This window comes from Dermochelys coriacea, chromosome 6, assembly GCF_009764565.3.
Source record: "Dermochelys coriacea isolate rDerCor1 chromosome 6, rDerCor1.pri.v4, whole genome shotgun sequence".
In the NCBI taxonomy this organism is placed as follows: domain Eukaryota; kingdom Metazoa; phylum Chordata; order Testudines; family Dermochelyidae; genus Dermochelys; species Dermochelys coriacea.
This window is the reverse complement of record NC_050073.1, coordinates 45,954,157-45,973,865: the sequence shown is the minus strand read 5'-3', so window position 1 is coordinate 45,973,865 and position 19,709 is coordinate 45,954,157. Positions and strand designations below refer to the sequence as shown.

Genomic DNA, 19,709 nt, shown 5'->3' with positions numbered 1-19,709 from the left:
AAACAGTGCCATGTGAATGCCTGTTCTCACTTTCAGGCGACATTGCAAACAAGAAGCGGGAAGCATTATCTCTTGCAAATTGTAACCAAACTTGTTTGTCTGAGCGACTGGCTGAACAAGAAGTAGGATTGAGTGGACTTGTAGGTTCTAAAGTTTTATATCGTTTTATTTTTAAATGCAGGTTTTTTGTACATAATTCTATATTTTTAAGTTCAACTTTCATGATAAAGCAATTGCATTACTGTACTTGTATTAGGTGAATTGAAAAATACTATTTCTTTTGTTTTTACAGTGCAAATATTTGTAATAAAAATATAAAGTGAGCACTGTACGCTTTATATTCTGTGTTGTAATTGAAATCAATATATTTGAAAATGTAGAAAACTCCCAAAATATTTAAATAAATGGTATTCTCTTATTAATAGCGTGATTAATCACAATTAATTTTTTTAATTGCTTGACAGCCCTAATTTTAATAAAAACCATTTTTCGCTGGTTACAACAAAAACCTGAGGACCAGAATTAATAACCCCTAATTTAGGCACACAGTCAGTGGACAGAACAGGAGAAATATTCAAAAATAAATTTGTTTTTATATAAATCTAACTAAAAAGAAAACTGGTTTATCAATACAACAATATGTTTATTTTGCATATCACCTTGTCCTAGTGATAACCTATTTGAAAAACACTTTACAGCACAAATATTATTTGGTTTGCATATTATTGCTCATATTAAAAAAAAAAGTCTTGCCTGCTATCGGGCATGACCATGAATTTGTCCAGTGTGGTTTAAATTTTGAACTGTATTTTGCTGAACCTGCACACTTTTGATCAAGTCTCGCTCATTTTTAGGGCAAACTCATATTTTTTGAACCATCAAGTATTCACACACAAGCCACCCGTCCCACATAGCCCTCTCTCTTCTCTCACACACTCTTGTATACAACAAGGTCCTGTAGTCTCCATGCTTACCACAGTACCCATTACCAAGCTTGGAAAGTGGCTTTCCAAGCTCCAAACCTTGTGCCGGAATCCCCGGATGTATTGTTGTCTCTTTCAGTCCCTCAGTAAAAATACTTTAAATCTTTATGTGTTTACTCAAATTGAGAGAGCTAAGCTTAGGCGTGTGTCTTGTGAGAGTGAGACTGCATGCTAACCAGTTTTCAGAGTAGCAGCCGTGTTAGTCTGTATTCGCAAAAAGAAAAGGAGTACCCGTGGCACCTTAGAGGCTAACAAATTTATTAGAGCATAAGCTTTCGTGAGCTACAGCTCACTTCATCGGATTTTTCCACCAAATGCATCCGATGAAGTGAGCCGTAGCTCACGAAAGCTTATGCTCTAATAAATTTGCTAGCCTCTAAGGTGCCACGGGTACTCCTTTTCTTCATGCTAACCAGTGACTCTCACCATCACACCCACTGTGATGCATCCGATGAAGTGAGCTGTAGCTCACGAAAGCTTGCGCTCAAATAAGTGCGTTCGTCCCTAAGGTGCCACAAGTCCTCCTTTTCTTTTTGCGACTACAGACTAACACGGCCGCTACTCTGAAGCCTGAGTGAGACTTGACATGTCTGGCAGGACGCCCCACAGGCAAGGGCCCAGCTCCCCAGAAGGGCCAAGCCATGGGGCAAGCCAGGTGCTGAAACGAGGAGTGCTGGGGGTGTGGCAGCGCCCCCTGGCTTGAAGTGGTTTCCAGCATAGAATATCAGAGTTGGAAGGGACCTCAGGAGATCATCTAGTCCAACCCCCTGCTCAAAGCAGGGCCAATCCCCAATTTTTGCCCCAGATCCCTAAATGGCCCCCTCAAGGATTGAACTCACAACCCTGGGTTTAGCAGGCCAATGCTCAAACCACTGAGCTATCCCTTCCATATACAGGGGTTACGGTTTGGCTCAGTGGTTTTCAGCGGCCCCACCACAAACACTGTGCCAGCAGCGCCCCGGACTCGGCCCACACATGGGGCGTGTGGGGCAGGACCCCCCCCCCCACTTCGGAGTCTCCGCCGGGCCTGCAGTGCCCGCGCTGGCTTGAAGGGCGCTCTGCGCTCCAGGGGTAGGCGCGGGCCCTTTAAGAGCTTCCTCCGACGGCGTTTGATAACAAACCGGCGTGAGGGGCGGGGCTCCCCGGGCAGCAGCAGGCCCGGACGGGCGCGGAGGGAGGGAGGCCTCTCAAGATGGCGGCGTCCGTGGAGCCGGAGCCCCAGCCCCTGAGCCTGGAGCTGCTGCCCACCGACCCGCTGCTGCTCATCCTGAGCTTCCTGGACTACAGGGACCTCCTGAGGTAGGGCGGGACCCCGGGGCCGGGCGCGTCTGAGCTGCGGGCCAGACGCTCCTTCGCCGCTACCTGCCCTCTGCCGCGGGGCTGGGGCGGCGCCCCTGGCGCGGCGTGTCCCGGGCGCTGACGCGCCGCGGCCGCGGGGGGCGTGGGCGGCCCGGCGGGGAGCGGGGTGCTCTCTCGGTGTCCGTGCGGCGCATCGCCGGGCAGGCGGAGGGGCGCCCGGGACGGGGGAGGGGCGGAGGGTAGCGCAGCCAGTGGATTTTGCCCTCCCTTAACGGGGCGTCAACAGGGGTGTTCTCCGCTGTGAGCGCCCCAGCGTGTGGGCGCGGCGCCCCCAGTCCCGTCCTGCGGGGCGACCCGCGCCGGGCCAGGCGCGTCCCACCCCCCGGCTTGAGAACGGCAGCACCGGGTTGCTGTCCAGCCCTCTGCGCCCCTGGGCTCCAACGTTGCTCTCCCAACTCCAGCCTCCCGGGACGCTGCCGGGAAACGTTTCGTGCACGTTCAGGCTGGGCAGTGCTGTGAGCACCTTGGAGTGGTGTGGCAAACCGGGTACCGAGAAGACGTTTTGAGTTTGGGTACCGTGCAAGAAACCCTGGAAATTCTTAGGAGAGGAAGCTTGACTTAAGTGACATTATTGAAACCGGTACACAGTGTTGCTGTAGCTGTGTTGGTCCCAGGCTGTTAGGGAGAGAGGAGGTGGTTAAGGCAATATCTTTTACTGGACCCCTTTCGCCTGGTGGGATAACCATATAATGTATGTTAAAATTGCTGATTATAACCTGTTTTCCGAAGGACAGAGTGGATAACAGGTCGGGGATGGCGCTATACTTTAAAGATCCCATTACCTGTTAACTTTTACTCAGGATCTTGAATGCATATGGATCAGTGGAAGGAGCACTGGCCAGGAGTGTTACAAATCCCTGAGAGAACAGGATGATTAACTTCTTACACGCATGTCTATAATGTGTGGGAAAGGAAATTGTGGGGTAATGGGAAACTTCAGTCTGGGAGATGTGTGCTAGAGGTCTTATACTGCCAGTAGTAAAATATCATCAGTTTCTAAAAAGTATAGATAACTTTTGAAGTAACTTTATTTTGGACATCATTGTGGTGGATAAAGATGAATCAATGTATCCATCACTTGCCTGGAAGTTGATACTTGTCTAGGAACTAGTGATCATGACCTGATTCAATATGGGCAAACAGAGGATAGGTCTATCCAGTAATATGTATAGTTGGTGCTTCAAAAGGGCTAATTTGCCAAAGCTGAGGAAACTTCATAACACAGTAAAATTGGGGAAAAAATGACTTGGTGTGCAAACAGCTCTCTCAAACATAATACTATTTTGTGGCTGGAGGGGATGCAGCGTGCCCCCCCCCCCCAAATGTCATAAACCATTTTAGAAAACCCTGTTCTTGCTTGGGTATCTACCAGGATTTAAAAATGTGGTTCTGTAACATGGTTTATAACATTTATTTTCTTCTCTGTGCTTATGTGGATAAGACAGCCTTGTTACAACATGTTTTAATGACAATTGTATTACACTTAAAACTGTTTGAACTCCCTAAAAATGAAGTTAAAACCTGTTAAAATTTTATAGCTCTAATGTTCATTTCATGACATGTAATCTTAAATATGTTAATACCTTGACTTGCATTTGTCCTTAGTTATTTTACTACTTTTTGTAATCAGACTTAACACTGACTTGTATTTATAGCTGCTGCTATGTAAGTCGAAGATTAAACCAGCTATCAAGTCATGATCCGTTGTGGAAAAGACACTGCAAGAAATACTGGCTTTTATCTGAGTAAGTATGGGTACTCTTTTCTTATGAACAAAAATTTTAGTTTGGAGCAGTTCTTTTTAACCAGCTCATTTGGTTAACAGTACTATTTTTGCATAGGATCTTTCAGAATAACATTGCAAAATGCTTCATAGGCCCTTGTGATCTTTAGTGCTTTGTAGATCTGAAATTAACAGAAGTTGTGAGATAAGCTGTACTCTGGTATTAAGTGAACAAAGCTTAATGTCAGCTCTCAAAGATACTCCCAGAGATTTGTTTAATATTGTTACTTCTATGTTACATGGTGGATTTGGCCTTTTCTGTAGGAATGCCTCGGCTTCCTATTTGAGATGGATTCAGGGAGCAATTCAGGTAATTTTTATACAGTTCCACAATTTTGTGTGGTGCTTTTCAGACAGATGATGATTAAGGCTATGTTTTAGTCACGGGTGTTTTTAGTAAAAATCATGGACAGGTCACGGGCCATAAACAAAAATTCATGGCCCATGACCTGTCCATGATTTTTACTAAAAATACCCACTGTGACTAAAGCTTGGGTGGGGGTGCTTGGGCGGGGTGATCCGGGGGTGCTGCGGATGCTGGGGGAGATGACCGGGAACCCTTGCTGATGCTGGGGGAGTGGTGGCGGGGCTTCTTATCAGCTCCATCCCTGCAGCTCCTAGGTGGCATAGGCAGGGGCCAGATCAGGGCAGCTCCCAGAGGGAGCAGGGTCTGCATGCGCGAGCAGTGTGGAGACCACTCCACCACCTAGGAGCTGCAGGGGTGCCCCCCACCCCAGGTAAGCACACTCCCAAACCCCTGCCCCTAGCCCTGAGCCGCCTCTTGCACACCCAAACTGCTGCTGCTGGCCCAGGGGCTGCCTGGGCCAGCACCAGCCACTGTAGAAGTCATGGAAAGTCATGCAAGCTGAGACTTCCGTGACAGACTCGCAGCCTCAATAATGATGTCCCTGTTCCAAAGAACTTAGAAGCTAAGATCATGATCCTGCAAATGCTTTGCATGGATAATATTCCACTGACTTAACTGAAGTGCTGCAGAGGGCAGAGACTCTAATGAGATTGGGACCTAAATGTAGGCAAAACTCAACAAATGATGACACATGGGGAATGGAGGGCACACATCATAAAATTACAATCACTGTCATTTTACTTAAAAAGAAAAGGAGTACTTGTGGCACCTTAGAGACTAACAAATTTACTACAGCATAAGCTTTCGTGAGCTACAGCTCACTTCATCGGATGCATTTGGTGGAAAAAACAGAGGAGAGATTTATATACACACACAGAGAACATGAAACAATGGGTTTATCATACACACTGTAAGGAGAGTGATCACTTAAGATAAGCCATCACCAGCAGCAGGGGGGGGAGGGAGGGGGAAGGAGGAAAACCTTTCATGGTGACAAGCAAGGTAGGCTAATTCCAGCAGTTAAAAAGAATATCAGAGGAAAAGTGGGGGGTGGGGTGGGAGGGAGAAATACCATGGGGAAATAGTTTTACTTTGTGTAATGACTCATCCATTCCCAGTCTCTATTCAAGCCTAAGTTAATTGTATCCAGTTTGCAAATTAATTCCAATTCAGCAGTCTCTCGTTGGAGTCTGTTTTTGAAGCTTTTTTGTTGAAGTATAGCCACTCTTAGGTCTGTGATCGAGTGACCAGAGAGATTGAAGTGTTCTCCAACTGGTTTTTGAATGTTATAATTCTTGACGTCTGATTTGTGTCCATTCATTCTTTTACGTAGAGACTGTCCAGTTTGGCCAATGTACATGGCAGAGGGGCATTGCTGGCACATGATGGCATATATCACATTGGTAGATGCACAGGTGAACGAGCCTCTGATAGTGTGGCTGATGTGATTAGGCCCTATGATGGTATCCCCTGAATAGATATGTGGACAGAGTTGGCAACGGGCTTTGTTGCAAGGATAGGTTCCTGGGTTAGTGGTTCTGTTGTGTGGTGTGTGGTTGCTGGTGAGTATTTGCTTCAGATTGGGGGGCTGTCTGTAAGCAAGGACTGGTCTGTCTCCCAAGATCTGTGAGAGTGATGGGTCGTCCTTCAGGATAGGTTGTAGATCCTTGATGATGCGTTGGAGAGGTTTTAGTTGGGGGCTGAAGGTGATGGCTAGTGGCGTTCTGTTGTTTTCTTTGTTGGGCCTGTCCTGTAGTAGATGACTTCTGGGTACTCTTCTGGCTCTGTCAATCTGTTTCTTCACTTCAGCAGGTGGGTATTGTAGTTGTAGGAATGCATGATGGAGATCTTGTAGGTGTTTGTCTCTGTCTGAGGGGTTGGAGCAAATGCGGTTATATCGTAGCGCTTGGCTGAAGACAATGGATCGAGTGGTATGATCTGGATGAAAGCTAGAGGCATGTAGGTAGGAATAGCGGTCAGTAGGTTTCCGATATAGGGTGGTGTTTATGTGACCATCGCTTATTAGCACCGTAGTGTCCAGGAAGTGGATCTCTTGTGTGGACTGGTCCAGGCTGAGGTTGATGGTGGGATGGAAATTGTTGAAATCATGGTGGAATTCCTCAAGAGCTTCTTTTCCATGGGCCCAGATGATGAAGATGTCATCAATGTAGCGCAAGTAGAGTAGGGGCATTAGGGGACGAGAGCTGAGGAAGCGTTGTTCTAAGTCAGCCATAAAAATGTTGGCATACTGTGGGGCCATGCGGGTACCCATCGCAGTGCCGCTGATTTGAAGGTATACATTGTCCCCAAATGTGAAATAGTTATGGGTCAGGACAAAGTCACAAAGTTCAGCCACCAGGTTAGCCGTGACAGTATCGGGGATACTGTTCCTGACGGCTTGTAGTCCATCTTTTTGTGGAATGTTGGTGTAGAGGGCTTCTACATCCATAGTGGCTAGGATGGTGTTTTTAGGAAGATCACCAATGGACTGTAGTTTCCTCAGGAAATCGGTGGTGTCTCGAAGATAGCTGGGAGTGCTGGTAACGAAGGGCCTGAGGAGGGAGTCTACATAGCCAGACAATCCTGCTGTCAGGGTGCCAATGCCTGAGATGATGGGGCGTCCAGGATTTCCAGGTTTATGGATCTTGGGTATCAGATAGAATACCCCAGGTCGGGGCTCCAGGGGTGTGTCTGTGCGGATTTGTTCTTGTGCTTTTTCAGGGAGTTTCTTAAGCAAATGCTGTAGTTTCTTTTGGTAACTCTCAGTGGGATCAGAGGGTAATGGCTTGTAGAAAGTGGTGTTGGAGAGCTGCCTAGTAGCCTCTTGTTCATACTCCGACCTATTCATGCCCGTTGCCAACTCTGTCCACGTACCTATTCAGGGGATACCATCATAGGGCCTAATCACATCAGCCACACTATCAGAGGCTCGTTCACCTGCGCATCTACCAATGTGATATATGCCATCATGTGCCAGCAATGCCCCTCTGCCATGTACATTGGTCAAACTGGACAGTCCCTACGTAAAAGAATGAATGGACACAAATCAGACGTCAAGAATTATAACATTCAAAAACCAGTTGGAGAACACTTCAATCTCTCTGGTCACTCGATCACAGACCTAAGAGTGGCTATCCTTCAACAAAAAAGCTTCAAAAACAGACTCCAACGAGAGACTGCTGAATTGGAATTAATTTGCAAACTGGATACAATTAACTTAGGCTTGAATAGAGACTGGGAATGGATGAGTCATTACACAAAGTAAAACTATTTCCCCATGGTATTTCTCCCTCCCACCCCACCCCCTACTGTTCCTCTGATATTCTTTTTAACTGCTGGAATTAGCCTACCTTGCTTGTCACCATGAAAGGTTTTCCCCCCTCCCCCCGCTGCTGGTGATGGCTTATCTTAAGTGATCACTCTCCTTACAGTGTGTATGATAAATCCATTGTTTCATGTTCTCTGTGTGTGTGTATATAAATCTCTCCTCTGTTTTTTCCACCAAATGCATCCGATGAAGTGAGCTGTAGCTCACGAAAGCTTATGCTGTAGTAAATTTGTTAGTCTCTAAGGTGCCACAAGTACTCCTTTTCTTTTTGCGAATACAGACTAACACGGCTGCTACTCTGAAACCTGTCACTTTACTTGGAATCTGTGAAAATAAAATGACCATGAATATTTCCATTTTTCAAATAGATATTGTATTCTGTTTACATGTTCTCATTCAAACTAAGAATCGGTAAACGCAAAAGCATTTCCTAACATCTTACATGCTTTGTAGTATTTGGAAAGGGCCTTCCCGCTAAAATATAACTAACCTGTTATTTCCACATCTGAAAGCTGCATGAGAGACAAGAAACTGCCCTTTTTGAATAGAACAGCCTAAAAGCAATGTAGTGGAAATATACAAAATGGAGAATTCTGTTGCTGTTTCCCTTCATGCATACCCAGTATTGCCAGTCCTCCCCCTCAGCTTCTACCAAGATGGCATCTGTAACACTATACCCCATATTCATCATGGGAGTACAATTATGATATAAATATGATGCAATTTGTACAAGACGAGTCGTGAGGTGTCATTGGAAAAGTTATGAATTGCTGAATACAATTATCCTATTTGTATGCATGTATCATTTTTGTATATAAACTTATGACTATTTACTATGTATCTGTATTTCAAATGTAGTTCCACTAGGGTGACACCCACTAGGCAAGATGCTTCCAGTCTAGATAGCTGGTTGTGAAGGGCCCATTCAGGGTAATGGGCCATTAGGAAAAACAGTAGGTCTTAAGAGAAGCTTATCTCGCACCTGGTGAGCCTTCCTGAGAATGCTGCAGACATCCTGTGAGTAATGGCTGCTATGACTTAGAAGGGCATGCAAAAGCATGTGAACAGACCACATGACACTATTCTCCATTTTGGGTACCTGTATTTTTCCACATGCTTGGCTGGGAACTGTTTTTGAAACAAAGGGTTCCCGCCATATGAAAGAATTTGAGGAGCCCAAGGTTCAAAACAAGTGCAGCATGTGCCTTGAGAATCTGCAAGCCTGGGTGAGAAATTGCTGATTGATATCCAGTCTTTCAGTATCTTAGGCTTAGTGTGCAATTTTGTTTTTGTTAGGTAATCTACTTTGATCTGTTTGCTATTATTTATAATCACATAAAATATGTCATCTTGTAGCTAATAAACTTGTTTTATATTTTAATCTAAACCAGTGTGCCTTTAAGTGAAGTGTATGGTGAAAAATCTCCGCTTGGTTAACACAAGCATGTTGCATGTTCCCCTCCACATTGAGGGAAGGGCGAACCCGGTAATACATTCATATGGGCCAGAGTTCGGGCGGTACAGCTCTGGGGTCCTAGACTGGGAAGCTGGGATTATTTTGGCTGTAGCCTCTCTATTGTTGGTTCATGCAGTGACTGTTCAGCCTGCATGTAACTGCAGCTGGGTGTGTCCCTGCCTGCGTGAATGCTGGTGGGAGTGTAGGATGGGAGTGGTCTACAGCTTGTCACAGCAGGACCATCTGAGAAGGAGCCCAGGCTGGTGGGTCAGAGGGCTCAGTTGAACCCCAATTCCAGATGGCACTCCAGGGGGAAACCCATCACAGCATCCTTTTGACTAAGAACTCTCAAGAGAGCTAACTAGTTTTGCTCCTCAATTGGTTAGTCAACAGTTCCAGCCAGAGGCGGATTAAGATTTATTGTGGCCCTGGGCACAAAGCACATTTGGGCCCCCAACACCCTGGCGGAGCTAAGAGGGCCGGAACCAGAGAGGACCAGTGGGGCCATGGCCCTCGCCCCTTTTAAAAGTGGGAGAGCCATGCTTGCCCACTTTTTAACATGGGTGTAGTAGCCTCGGGCAGGTGCAGAGCAGCAGGGGCTATGCTTCACAGCAAGGGAGCTAAGGTGTTCATCAGCTCCCCAAATGGGAAATACAGCCCCAGCTAGTAGTGCCAACCTCTTTCCAGTGCAGGGCTGAGATCGGTTTTAGCTCCCACTTACGTGGAATCTGCCTCTTGCTCCTCTTCCCTCTCCAAGGCCCTGGCCAGGCCTGAATCCAGAGTCTGGCAGTGGTAAGAACCACCTAGGGAGCCTGGATTCTCCATCTGCCCTGGGTGGATGACCTGCGGTTCAGGACATGGGTCTGGGACTGCTTTAGGGCACCCTGGCCCTCCACCCAGGGAAGATGGAGGCTCTGAGGCTCCCCACAGCAGCCCAAGCTTCCTGAACAGTTCTTACCACAGTCCGGTTCCAGCATCTGGCTGGGACAGGGCCCCAGGGTGAAGAGTAGGAGGCAGGGTCACAATTCCAGCCTATCTTGGAAAACACCATCCTGGTCACTATAAATGTAGAAGCCCTCTACACCAACATTCCACACAAAGATGGACTACAAGCCGTCAGGAACGATATCCCCAATAATGTCACGGCAAACCTGGTGGCTGAACTTTGTGACTTTGTCCTCACCCATAACTATTTCACATTTGGGGACAATGTATACCTTCAAATCAGTGGCATTGCTATGGGTACCTGTATGACCCCACAGTATGCCAACATTTTTATGGCTGACTTAGAACAACGCTTCCTCAGCTCTCGTTCCCTAATGCCCTACTCTACTTGCGCTACATTGATGACATCTTCATCATCTGGACCTGTGGAAAAGAAGCTCTTGAGGAATTCCACCATGATTTCAACAATTTCCATCCCACCATCAACCTCAGCCTGGACCAGTCTACACAAGAGATCCACTTCCTGGACACTACGGTGCTAATAAGCGATGGTCACATAAACACCACCCTATACCGGAAACCTACTGACTGTTATTCCTACCTACATGCCTCCAGCTTTCATCCAGACCACACCACACGATCCATTGTCTACAGCCAAGCTCTACGATACAACCGCATTTGCTCCAACCCCTCAGACAGAGACAAACACCTACAAGATCTCCATCATGCATTCCTACAACTACAATACCCACCTGCTGAAGTGAAGAAACAGATTGACAGAGCCAGAAGAGTACCCAGAAGTCATCTACTACAGGACAGGCCCAACAAAGAAAACAACAGAACGCCACTAGCCATCACCTTCAGCCCCCAACTAAAACCTCTCCAACGCATCATCAAGGATCTACAACCTATCCTGAAGGACGACCCATCACTCTCACAAATCTTGGGACACAGACCAGTCCTTGCTTACAGACAGTCCCCCAACATGAAGCAAATACTCACCAGCAACCATGCACCACACAACAGAACCACTAACCCAGGAACCTATCCTTGCAACAAAGCCCATTGCCAACTCTGTCCACATATCTATTCAGGGGACACCATCATAGGGCCTAATCACATCAGGCACACTATCAGAGGCTCGTTCACCTGCACATCCACCAATGTGATATGTCATGTGCCAGCAATGCCCCTCTGCTGTGTACATTGGTCAGACTGGACAGTCTATACGTAAAAGAATAAATGGACACAAATCAGGCATCAAGAATTATAATATTCAAAAAACGGTTGGAGAACACTTCAGTTTCTCTGGTCACTCAATTACAGACCTAAAAGTGGCAATACTTCAACAAAAAAAACAGACTCCAACGAGAGACTGCTGAATTGGAATTAATTGTATCCAGTTTGCAAATTAACTTAGGCTTGAATAGAGACTGGGAGTGGATGGGTCATTACACACAGTAAAACTATTCCTCCCGTCCCTCCACCCCCCCCCCCCCCAACCGTTCCTCAGATGTTCTTGTCAACTTCTGGAAATGACCAACCTTGATTATCACTACAAAAGTTCCCCCCACTCTCCCCCGCTCTCCTGCTGGTAATAGCTCACCTTAAGTGATCACTCTGGTTACAGTATATATGGTAACACCCATTGTTTCATGTTCTCTGTGTATATAAATCTCCCCACTGTATTTTCCACTGAATGCATCCGATGAAGTGAGCTGTAGCTCACGAAAACTTATGCTCAAATAAATTTGTTAGTCTCTAAGGTGCCACAAGTCGTCCTTTTCTTTTTGCGAATACAGACTAACACGGCTGCTATTCTGAATTCCATCCCTGTGTTCTCATGTCCCCCGAAACACACTCACTCTTCTATACAGAATCCAGGGCTCCTGCAGGCTCCCCCAAATTGGCCAGGGTCCCTGGACATGGGTCCCATGGGACTGTGTGTTAATCTGTTACTGGTTCCAGCCCTTGAGCAGCTCAGGACCATTCAATCCTGGCAGAACTTTCAACAGTCGGCCTTGGTAGATGGGACATGTCATTGTATCTGAGCCTCCTATATGGCAGAGTCTGGCATACTTGTCTGATCTTAAACTTCTGTCCTTGAATAAAAACATCTAAGGAGATAATTATTTTGAGAGTTCATTTTCAGTGTTACTTACTTTAATGCATGGTCGTTCTTTAAGTCTGAATTTTATGGGAACTATTTTGAAAACTTAAATAAGGCCACATGCATTCCCTAACCATGGTCCCACCACCTTTTCCTCACTCAGCTCTTGCAAAGACTTTTCTTTTATGATGTTTACAAGAAATGAATTGATAACAATTAATAAAGCTTCCAAGTTATTACCTTCTGTTTGTCTTAATATGTCCGGTTTTTTAGATTGTAACCTCTCTGAAGACTGAGTTTATTTGTGACTTAAATGCCAAAATGTTCATTGCTGTTCTACAAATGAATAAAAGCAGAATCCCCTGCTATTTGTCTCAATTTATAATGAGTGTGTGTTTTTTTTTTATTGCAGGAGGTGCTCTTTGGAAAATAAAATCTCATCTACACATGAAATCTTTATTTTCATAGGTTCATAGATACTACGGTCAGAAGGGACCGTTCTGATCATCTAGTCCGACCTCCTGCACAGCGCAGGCCACAGAATCTCACCCACCCACTCCTATGAAAAACCTCACCTATGTCTGAGCTATTGAAGTCCATAAATCGTGGTTTAAAGACTTCAAGGAGCAGAGAAGCCTCCCTAAAGTCAACCATGCCCCATGCTACAGAGGAAGGTGAAAAACCTCCAGGGCCTCTCCAATCTGCCCTGGAGGAAAATTCCTATTCCCGACCCCAAATATGGCGATCAGCTAAACCCTGAGCATGTGGGCAAGATTCACCAGCCAGATACTACAGAAAATTCTTTCCTGGGTAACTCAGATCCCATCCATCTAATATCCCATCTCAGGGATTAGTCCTATTTACCTTGAATATTTAAAAATCAATTACTTACCGAAATCCCATTATTCCATCATACCATCTCCTTCATAAACTTATCAAGTAGAATCTTAAAACCAGATAGATCTTTTGCCCCCACTGCTTCCCTTGGAAGGCTATTCCAAAACTTCACTCCTCTGATGGTTAAAAACCTTCGTCTGATTTCAAGTCTAAACTTCCTGGTGGCCAGTTTATACCCATTTGTTCTTGTGTCCACATTGGTGCTGAGCTGAAATAATTCCTCTCCCTCTCCTGTATTTATCCCTCTGATATATTTATAGAGAGCAATCGTATCTCCCCTCAACCTTCTTTTAGTTAGGCTAAACAAGCCAAGCTCCTTAAGTCTCCTTTCATAAGACAAGTTTTCCATTCCTCGGATCATCCTAGTAGCCCTTCTCTGTACCTGCTCCAGTTTGAATTCATCCTTTTTAAACATGGGAGACCAGAACTGCACACAGTATTCTAGGTGAGGTCTCACCAGTGCCTTGTATAACGGTACTAAAACCTCCTTATCCCTACTGGAAATGCCTCTCCTGATGCATCCCAAAACCGCATTAGCTTTTTTCACAGCCATATCACATTGGCAGCTCATAGTCATCCTATGATCGACCAATACTCCAAGGTCCTTCTCCTCTTCCGTTGCTTCTAATTGATGTGTCCCCAGCTTATAACTAAAATTCTTGTTATTAATCCCTAAATGCATAACCTTACACTTCTCACTATTAAATTTCATCCTATTACTATTACTCCAGTTTACAAGGTCATCCAGATCCTCCTGTATAATATCCCGATCCTTCTCCGAATTGGCAATACCTCCCAGCTTTGTATCATCTGCAAACTTTATTAGCACACTCCCACTTTTTGTGCCAAGGTCAGTAATAAAAAGATTAAATAAGATTGGTCCCAAAACCGATCCCTGAGGAACTCCACTGGTAACCTCCCTCCAACCTGACAGTTCGCCTTTCAGTAGGACCCGTTGCAGTCTCCCCTTTAACCAGTTCCTTATCCACCTTTTGATATTCATATTGATCCCATCTTCTCCAATTTAACTAATAATTCCCCATGTGGCACGGTATCAAATGCCTTACTGAAATCTAGGTAAATCAGATCCACTGCATTTCCTTTATCTAAAAAATCTGTTACTTTTTTCAAAAAAGGAGATTAGGTTGGTTTGGCACGATTTACCTTTTGTAAAACCATGTTGTATTTTGTCCCATTTACCATTGACTTCAATGTCCTTAACTAATTTCTCCTTCAAAATTTTTTCCAGGACCTTTAATTGTCGCCTCTATGTTTTGTGACCAGGTTGCTGATCCCATAGTCCTTGTTTAGGCAAAATTGAGAGAGGACTGCTGGGTTGGAATTATTTTTAACTTAAATGCCCTCTGCACATGCAAGTTAAATTGATCTGATTTTCTGCAAGTTCCTGAGTTTAATAATGGCCTATAGTTCTCTAAAGAAATAGCGTATCTAAATTTTCTCTGGAAAAGATGACTGGCTGAAATGTAGTTACTTCCAAAGGAAATTAAAAATTTGAATAATTCCATGAATTAGTTGAGCATCTGTACCTTCACAGGACTGAAGTGTATCTATGTACACTGTTATAACCTAACGTTACCATATTACTTGGCAGAACCGTAACTGCCTAAGCAATAACATATTGTTTTTAAAGTGAATTTGCTAGACTAGAAACTTATTATATTTTTTACTCTTGTCTATTCAGCGCAGAGAAGACTCGGAGAAATCAGAGCTGGAAGGCTATCTTCATAAGTATTTACTCTGATTTAGGAAGGTATAGTCAATATTATGCTACACTTAAAAAAGCCTGGGATGATCTAGAGAGATACTTGGGACAGCGGTGTCCCCGGATGATTGGTTCTTTGAAAGGTATTGTATAAACATTATTTTTGTTATTTAAAGCCAAGATATATTTGTATAGTTTTTTAAAAGTTTTACACCCACTGCATAATCTAGGTGCACTGCATAAGCAAAAGTACCAACTTCTATCAAACTGAACTCCAAAAAAGATTATCCCCAATCTTAGACATGGTCCCGTCATTCCCTCTATTCCTCACTGAATTCCTAAACTTATTGGACAAGTCTGAGAGAACATGTTGGCCCATTTCCTGTCATGAAGGCCTTCAATCCAGGGTCAAGTGAACCAAGACATGAAGCGAGGTTCAAAGTTGAGCCCCTCCACAAGAGTGACCTGATGCAAGTAGCCCCCTCCCTATTAAATTGGCATAAGTGTTTTTAAGAGTTATCGCTGGGAGGCGGAGAGCAAGGGGGGTGTTTTTTCAAGTAGTCAGGCCCACTAAGTGTCATTAGTAAAACAAACGTAAATTCAGCTAGGAAACTGTTGATAGGCAGCACAGATTCCAGAGCAGTGACAAAACCTGGCTACTTCCTCTGTGCCTTCCTCAACACCCAATTGGCACTGCTGTTCATACACTACTGCAGACCCCTCACTGTGTTCTCTGTAGCACTGTTAACTTGGGGAGCGCCTGGTAGCCGAGATCAGGTTTTAAAAAGGCTGAAATAGGGGTGAGGTATTATAATTTCCCTGAGAGAATCCTTGGGGCAGGGATCGAAAGGCCTGAGTTAAGGTTGCATGGCTATTGTGTGGGAAGTCGCTCTGTATTTCCTGGTTTTCTAATATTTGTATCATGTTTTTTCTATGTTAATATTCTTAACTCTACATGTCTTTGTTTTGAAATGTTTGAATTTTAGGAATCTAGGCTGGGATGCTCAAAAGAGCCTAAGGGAACTTGGCTGCCTAACTCTCTTAGACTCCTTTGAAAATCACAGCCAAACTCTCCTCTTCTAGAAGGACAAGAGCTCAGGGTAGTGTAGAGGAAGGGATGGCTAGGCTGCTAGCCTGAGACTCAGGAGACAACCTGGGCTCAATTCCCCACTATGCCACATGCTCCCAGTGTGACACTGGACAAGTCACTTAGTGTGTCTCTGTGACATTTCCTCATTTGTAAAATGGGGATAATAGCACTTCCTACTTCAGAGGTATTGAGTATGAGTACATTGAAGATCAAGAAAATTGCATACTGCAGTAATAGGGGCCATGTTAGCACCTAACATAAGGTTGAGGTCCTGCAATCTTAACTCCATGTTAACTGTTTTTTGTTGTGTGTGGGTTTTCTTGTATCTGGCTAGTCTTTCACAACTAGATGTTTGGTTCAAATCCCTCCCTGGTCACTACATTCACCAGTAGCAAATACTATCTTGTGGCTGTTGGCCTACGTTTAAACATGGTGTGTGTTTGTCGAAGCCTAATTTCCAGAGGATGAATGTCCAGGTTGCACAAAGCACTATATTAATTGGCAGCCTCGGCAAAGGGCCAAAGACTGAATTATTGTGAAAATGTAACTGCCTTCTTATTGAATAAAAGATGCCATACAGTGTGGAAACCTTACATTGCTTTTTCCTGTACTGCACCTATCCTGTAATTAAATAGGGATATTGTTTTAATGGCTGTCTGGGTGTCATAATAGTGTGACTGTATTATTTAACATTTTCATTTCAAGACTTGGATAATAGAGTTGAGAGTCCGCTTATAAAACTTACGCATGACACCAAGTTGTGGGGGGTTGCAAGCGCTTTGGAGAGCAGGATTAGAATTCAAAACAATTAGAATTAGAATTCAACTTTGACAAATTAAAGAATGGTCTGAAATCAACAAGATTAAATACTTTTCACTTGTCTTTACAGAATTACACTTAAAGAGGAAAATTCAAATGCACAATTACAAAATGGGAAGTAAATGGTTGGGTGGTAGTACCGCTGAAAAGGATCTGGGGGTTCTAATGGATCACAAATTGAATGAGTCAACAATGCAGTGTAGTTGTAAAAAAGGCAAATATTCTGTGGTGTGAGGTGGTGGTGTATGTAAGGCCCAGGAGGTGATTGTCTTGTTCTACTCAGCACTGGTGAGTCCCCAGCTAGAGTACTGTGTCCACTTCTGGGTGCCACACTTTAGAAAACGTGGACATATTAGAGAGAATCCAGAGGAGAGCAATAAAACTGATAAAAGGTTTAGGAAACCTGACCTTTGAGGAAAGGTTAAAAACTGGGCATGGTTAGTCTAAGAAAAGAAGACTGGGGGAGGACCTGATAACGGTCTTCAAATATATTAAGGGCTGTTATCAAGATGATCATGATCAATTGTTCTCCTTGTCCACTGAAGGCAGGAGAAGTAGTAATGGGCTTAATCTGCAGTGAGAAATTTAAGTTAAATATTAGGAAAAACATTCTAACTGTAAGGCTAGTTAAGCTCTGGAATAGGCTTCCATGGGAGGTTGTAAAAAGAAAAGGAGTACTTGTGGCACCTTAGAGACTAACTAATTTATTAGAGCATAAGCTTTCGTGAAGTGAGCTGTAGCTCACGAAAGCTTATGCTCTAATAAATTAGTTAGTCTCTAAGGTGCCACAAGTACTCCTTTTCTTTTTGCAAATACAGACTAACACGGCTGCTACTCTGAAACCTGTCATGGGAGGCTGTGGAATCCCCATCGTCAGAGATTTTGAAGAACAGGTGGACGAACACCTGTCAGGGATGGTCTAGGTATATTTGGTCCTGTCTCAGTGTTGGGGGCAGGACTTCATAACTTCTCAGTGTTCCTTTGTGTCCTGTCTTTCTCTTATATTCATAAGTTTGTTTTGAAGACCTAATTGAAAACACCTCTGCATAACAAATACTTAATCAAGTGGCTTTGAGCTAAAATTCTCTTTAAAAAAAATCAGTCTGTAGCCTCATATTAACTTTCTCATTATGAAAGTTTGCTTCTAATATTAGACTCTATAAACCAAATTGCATTGATTTTAAATATTTTTAAGGGCTTCTGATTATTTTGTAACATAAAATGACCCGAGCAGGTTAGTAGGTATCTATTTCGTCCTATTCTATATAAATCCAAAAGAACTCAGACCACGTCAAGCTTGTTTCAGTCTTCTGTGTGAAACTGACCAGAAGCTGTGCTAAGCTGTTGGCTCAAGATGGGGTGTGGATGAGCAAAGCTCAGAAGCAGAGAAGAAATTCCTGCTCCTACAGAGATAGATTCCCCTCGTGGGGTTACTCTTGGTGATTACTAGGTTGTGATTTTTTTTATTAGAAATATTTGGAAAACAGGTTTGTAACTACTTTCGATGACTATTAAATGTTGCGTTTTGGGTACCTTAATTTTCTAAATGTGCTTTAATTCAGTAATATATTTTTTTAAAGCCAGAAAGGACAATTAGATCACATAGTATGACCTCTTGTATAACAGTGGCTATAGAATTTCATCCTGTTGTCCTTGGATTGAGCCCGATAACTTTAAAGTTACTTATATAAACATACGGCCAAATTCAGAAGCAACTCTACTGAAATTAAATGGAATATCTCCATTGAGAAAATAGTTGGCTAGCCCTAGGAAATCATGAGAAATGTTCACTATGTGCAACGTTATCACAGTTTTATATAATGGGAAGAGCTGATTTCTTTTGAGATCCCAAAAGAGACACCATATCAGAAATTTAGAGTAACGGGAAGCATCTCCAACATTGGCTTTTGTATTGGTTTTTTTTTTTTTTTTTTTTTTTTTTTTTTTTGCTGGAAATTTAATGTGGCCATCTCCTCCTTTAGTGAAAAATTCTAAATTCTGTGGTAATGATCAAAAAAGAAAATCTGCACAGAACCTTCTTTTATGATAGCAAGTAGAGCTACAACTTGGCTGGCTGAGATTGGCTGAGTCAGGACTCCATCAACTAACTTCTAGTGATGGGGGCGATGTTTGTTTCTTTTCTTTTAGGGAAGGTCTCAGGGTGCATCACTTTGTTTCTCCAACCAGTGCTGTTGAAACTCACCCTGACAGTGAGTCTCTTGAAGAAACACCTACTTCTGATAAATTTGTGTTGTTGAGATCTCTTAGAAGGCAAAAACAGACTACAGCTATATGAGTAACCCTTGTTCTGAAATTTGTGATATACTGGTATTCTCTCTTACCTAATATACACTAGCATACTATTGGGGTTAGTACCAAGTAATAAACTTGCTGTTTGCTTGAAGGAGGAGTTGGTAGTACAAATAATAATCTGAATTTTGAATGTTCTTAGATGTATTAGTTAAGATAATGCTGTCCTTATTTTCTCTTTTGTGCCTAACAGTAAGTGATCAAAAATCCTACTTTTGAATTGAGAGTCACAATGGGATGCATAAGGAGAGTAATAACCTAAATTCTGAATTTCTGGACTCTTGGATGATTGAGCCAGATAGTTATTTCTATTTTTGTTTTCCTTTTGCACTAAATGTTAAATAATACTGCACCTAAAACAAGTGTGGTTTTTGGTTTTGTTTTTTAAATTCACTGCACTTTTGTAATATCAAATGCAGAAACTTGAGTTCTGGTGGTGACTAGAGGGGGCTTTAAAATGAACAGATTTTTTTCCCCCCAATTCATTGTACACTTGCTGTTGCCATTATAGTACAGCTGAAAAACTTAAACAGTTAGGC

At 43.6% G+C, this 19,709-nt stretch overlaps 1 protein-coding gene and 1 long non-coding RNA gene across 8 annotated transcripts in view; both read left to right on the top strand.

Moving 5' to 3' along the window:
* Positions 1 to 2,092: 2,092 nt before the first annotated feature.
* FBXO3 (F-box protein 3) overlaps positions 2,093 to 19,709 on the top strand; it is an 87,046-nt gene continuing 69,429 nt past the window's right edge. For 3 of the 7 annotated variants that reach the window (XR_006282011.1, XM_043516450.1, XM_043516451.1), the window contains exons 1-3: positions 2,118 to 2,282; positions 3,998 to 4,087; positions 14,931 to 15,094. Coding sequence is in view for 6 of the 7 variants with exons in the window: in XM_043516450.1 (XP_043372385.1) it covers positions 2,176 to 2,282; positions 3,998 to 4,087; positions 14,931 to 15,094 (361 nt within the window). In the remaining variant the exon portion in view is untranslated. Of the gene's footprint in view, positions 2,283 to 2,773; positions 2,923 to 3,997; positions 4,088 to 14,930; positions 15,095 to 19,709 lie in introns of those variants that run through there. The other 4 variants (XM_038406981.2, XM_038406982.2, XM_043516452.1 and 1 more) reach the window with 4 other exon arrangements.
* Positions 17,730 to 19,437, top strand: LOC122460603. Its single transcript, XR_006282020.1, has 2 exons — positions 17,730 to 17,783; positions 19,009 to 19,437. It is a non-coding gene; the product is annotated as an uncharacterized LOC122460603 (long non-coding RNA).